Source organism: Accipiter gentilis, chromosome 7, assembly GCF_929443795.1.
Source record: "Accipiter gentilis chromosome 7, bAccGen1.1, whole genome shotgun sequence".
NCBI classification, from domain to species: Eukaryota; Metazoa; Chordata; class Aves; order Accipitriformes; family Accipitridae; genus Astur; species Astur gentilis.
The window spans coordinates 12,061,980-12,065,642 of record NC_064886.1 but is presented as its reverse complement, the minus strand read 5'-3'; the positions used below and the strand labels follow the sequence as shown (position 1 = coordinate 12,065,642).

General features: G+C 48.9%; 1 protein-coding gene across 1 annotated transcript; it reads right to left on the bottom strand.

Moving 5' to 3' along the window:
- Nucleotides 1-775: 775 nt before the first annotated feature.
- Nucleotides 776-1,072, bottom strand: LOC126040439 (feather beta keratin). Its single transcript, XM_049804852.1, has one exon. The coding sequence runs from the start codon at nt 1,070-1,072 to the stop codon at nt 776-778; it is 297 nt and encodes a 98-aa protein (XP_049660809.1).
- Between the last annotated feature and the right edge of the window lie 2,591 nt (nt 1,073-3,663).

Genomic DNA, 3,663 nt, shown 5'->3' with positions numbered 1-3,663 from the left:
GCGGCTGTTAGCCTGCACAGAAATGCCTTCCAGCAGGGCAATGGCTTGCCTCATCAACTGGAAGCCAGTATCCAAGCTCGCTTGTTGATCACGTGTCCCTTAGGGGAGCTCCTGGCCACCTTTTCCATACTCAGGCAATACCACACACCCCTCCACTGCCCCGTGTCTCTTCCAATGACCATAGCCCTTCAGGGTACTCAGCCCCTCCATGCACGAGAGAGGTCCAGCATTGGCCCTTACCCACCCACCCTTTTGCCCTCCACGGTATAACATTTCCCCTGGACGGCTCGGCTGGCCATCCCGGGAGGGAAGGCACATGAGGAGACTCAAGCTACGATGCAGCATAAACTTTAATGAGTCTAAAGAGTGAAACAAAGCTGTGCGTGCTGGAAGGGACCCGGTCCAGGCTGCTACAAGGGCAGCTGACGGTCAGGCACCCCTTCACAGCAATGGGACGCACGTCTTCCTCCCACACACATGGGGAGAGGGTGATGAGCAGGGCCCCTCTCAACTTGCTTCAGGATGAACCCGTGGCACAGGACAGCAGGAGACAACAGGGACTCGTGATGCAGAGAAGAAAGCAGGCGAAGGAGAAGACAACAGCTGGCCGTCTTTCCAGACAGCACAGGCTGGCACCTTGCCTCCCTCCCTCCTTTGCGGGAGGGCACGAGGGTGCTCAACCCATCTGGAAACCCTGGCCAGCAGCTCCATCCTCAGTCCGGCACCCGGCTTTGGGCTTCCAGGTCGATGCACTCACTGGACGTCCAGCCCGGCTTTAGCAGGGCAGGCACCTTCTGCCACAGTAGCGGCCACCAAGGCCAGAGAGGCTAAAGCCCCCAGAGTTGATGGGCACTCCCTCAGCACTCAGGATGCTGCCAACAGCAGCGGAGGTGGTGGATCCCACAGCGGTGTTCTGGGGGAAGGAGCTGAGGATGGGTCCGGGCAGGGTCACCACCACGGGAGAGGGTTCAATAACCACACGGGAGTCTTGGCACTGCCTGACACAGGGCTCGTTGCAGCTGTTGGCAAGCGGGGTTGGCCCACAGGGACGGCACAGATCGTAGCAGGACATGGCTGTGGGATGGAGGTGCACCTGGGAGAGAGGGCAGGGAAAGCAGAGGCAGCATGTGAGGCGCAGCCCGACAGCCTGCTCGGCAAGAGCAACGGCACAGTCTGGGGAGCAGGGAGGAAGGGAGATTAAAGAGCCCCGGTCCCCAAGGGTCCCCTCCCTGCAAAGACAGCCCAAGGCCTTCTCCCACCTCCCCCCACTGGAGAACAGGAAGAACAGGGGCACCAGGAGCAGATCGAGTAGCAAGGCTCTCAGCAAAAGCTGTGCTGAGGCAGAGACTCAGCTGAGGCCGGAAGACAAAGAGGAAAAGGAGAAAGACAAGAAAGAGGCAAAGGCGGTTGCAGCTCACCTTCTTCACCAAGGAGGAGAAGGCAAGAGAAGTGGATGAGGAAGCCTGCTGTTGGGCTGGCTTTTATACTGGTCCAGACTGCTCGGGGCCCAGAGGCACTCTTTGCGCATGTAATGTGTTTACCAACAAGCTCACCTTGCATGCAAAGCATCACAATTACAGAATGGGGACACTGCTTGTGTTCCCTGCAACGCTGCCTTTTCATTTCCCTCTTTGTGACATGCCCATTCAGCCACACAGGCTCCTTTCAAGTGACAGTATTAGAGGCCAAAACATTTCCAGGGGAAATGACACGTCAGCACAGGCAGATGATCCGGGCAGTGATGAGGAGTGTCCCACCCTGCCAGGTGATGCTAGTCCCTTGCCCTCCAGGGCCTCACTTTAAAGTGCTTCCTGATGAATGGGGCAGGTCTCCTCCTAACCCTGAGGCTTCAGCCTGGACACCCACATGCAGGGGTCGGCACCATCAGTCGCTCTCTCTCTCAGGCTGTGCTCACTCACACTGTATTAGGCATCGCCTCTCTAGGCAGGGCACCCCGGCTCTTGGGTTTTCGACTCTCTCTCTGAGATTGAGCTTTGATCTCGGCAGAAGTTTGCCTGCCTCTTTTGCCATCTTCTTTCCCTCCTTCATCCCTACCTGCCTTGAGCAGCAGACTACCCGTGGTTAAGAATGAAGGCTATTCCCCTCCCAACGCTCTTTGCTGGAGACCGCTGGCAAAGCTGGAGGCACCTCAGTGACCGAGGCACATGCTGGCCCATCGATACACGTCCTTCTTCCTGCCACAGCTGCTGCGTCTTTGCCACAACTTCTACTTTGGCTGTTGCCGAAAAATCTCGTAATAATGAACTTATCAACGCTAATTTAGTGCAGATAAGCAGACACTTCTTTATTAACGGCCGGGGGCGTGGGCGTGTCCTCTCAAAAGACCACACACACCAAATACCAAAATCATACACCCTATATTGAACTTATTCATTCATATTCATTAGATTTCCGAGAAAGGTTATACATATCCATTAGATTTCTGGGAAGTCATTAGCATATGTTAATGTTCTTTCCGCATGCGCATTGAAGGTCTCTGGGGCTCTTCTAGAGTCCTCTGGTGGTCTTTCATAGTCTTCTTCACTTGTCCGCTTCTTGACCTCCTTCAGGTGATTCTGCGCAGTTTGGTCTTTGGCAGGTAACTAACTATTTCTTGGCAAATAACTACAAGTTGCTTCATTCGACTCTTATTAGTTGCCATTAATTTAGAATTCTGACATCTTCTCCATTCTTCTAGGTTGTTATAATATACTCCTACTGACAAACACTATATCAAAATCATCTTAAATCTCAAGCTTGTTACCTTCGTTCTATATGTTCCTATTATTTATTAACTAAGTTCTAAATGTTCCTGTTAAATGATTTTGGCCAATTCCTCCGGCCTTGGTACCGGGTTATACAAAAGGTTTCACAACAGCTGTTGGTTGTGCAAATACAATAGAGATACCTTTGCTAAACTACTTCTTACCATTTTATATTCTTATTAAACATGATTTATTCTAACTACTACCAAATCAATAACAAATCAAAGCTACCGACTAGTCAATAACAAATCAATAACATAATCAATAACCAATCAGTAACATTTCCCCCCTTTGAAAGTGTTGAAAATTATTTCAATACTTTCACATTAACTAGATAACATTTTTCTACTACTATTTTGAAGGTCAATATTTATTTCAGCATATTGTGGTGGTGGAGTACATTCTAGTGGGATAGTTGGAACCTCTCTCATGATCATGCGATTGACTGCAATTCTATTAGTAAATTGTTTCTTTAGACAAACATGTCAGCATGATCATCAAAAAGACAATTAGTAACAGAAACAAAGTTTTGATTATAGATTGTAACTAAGAGCTCAGATTCTATTCTAATCTGTTAAAAAAATTTTTCTCAGCCAATTTTCTGACATATTCTCTCGAGTGGTTTCAGTTTCCTTTTCAATTTTGCTCAATAACTTCAAATCATGTTCTACATCCTGAGTGACGTTAGGAATACAAATACAACAATGGTCCAATCTATCCTTGAGGTATCCACACACTCCATGTTCTTTAAGTAAAAGTAGGTCTAAAGCCATTCTATTTTGAAGAGTTATCCTAGAAGTTACCATTGTTTTCTGATGACCATTATATGCTCGGACCATTGCATCACTGGCAGTTGTTTACAATGAGTGGTTCTGGTTTTATGTTCCAGGATGGTTAA

What these genes read in the sequence shown, in the direction of transcription:
- LOC126040439 (XM_049804852.1), bottom strand. Translation starts at nt 1,072, where the DNA reads ATGTCCTGCTACGATCTGTGCCGTCCCTGTGGGCCAACCCCGCTTGCC.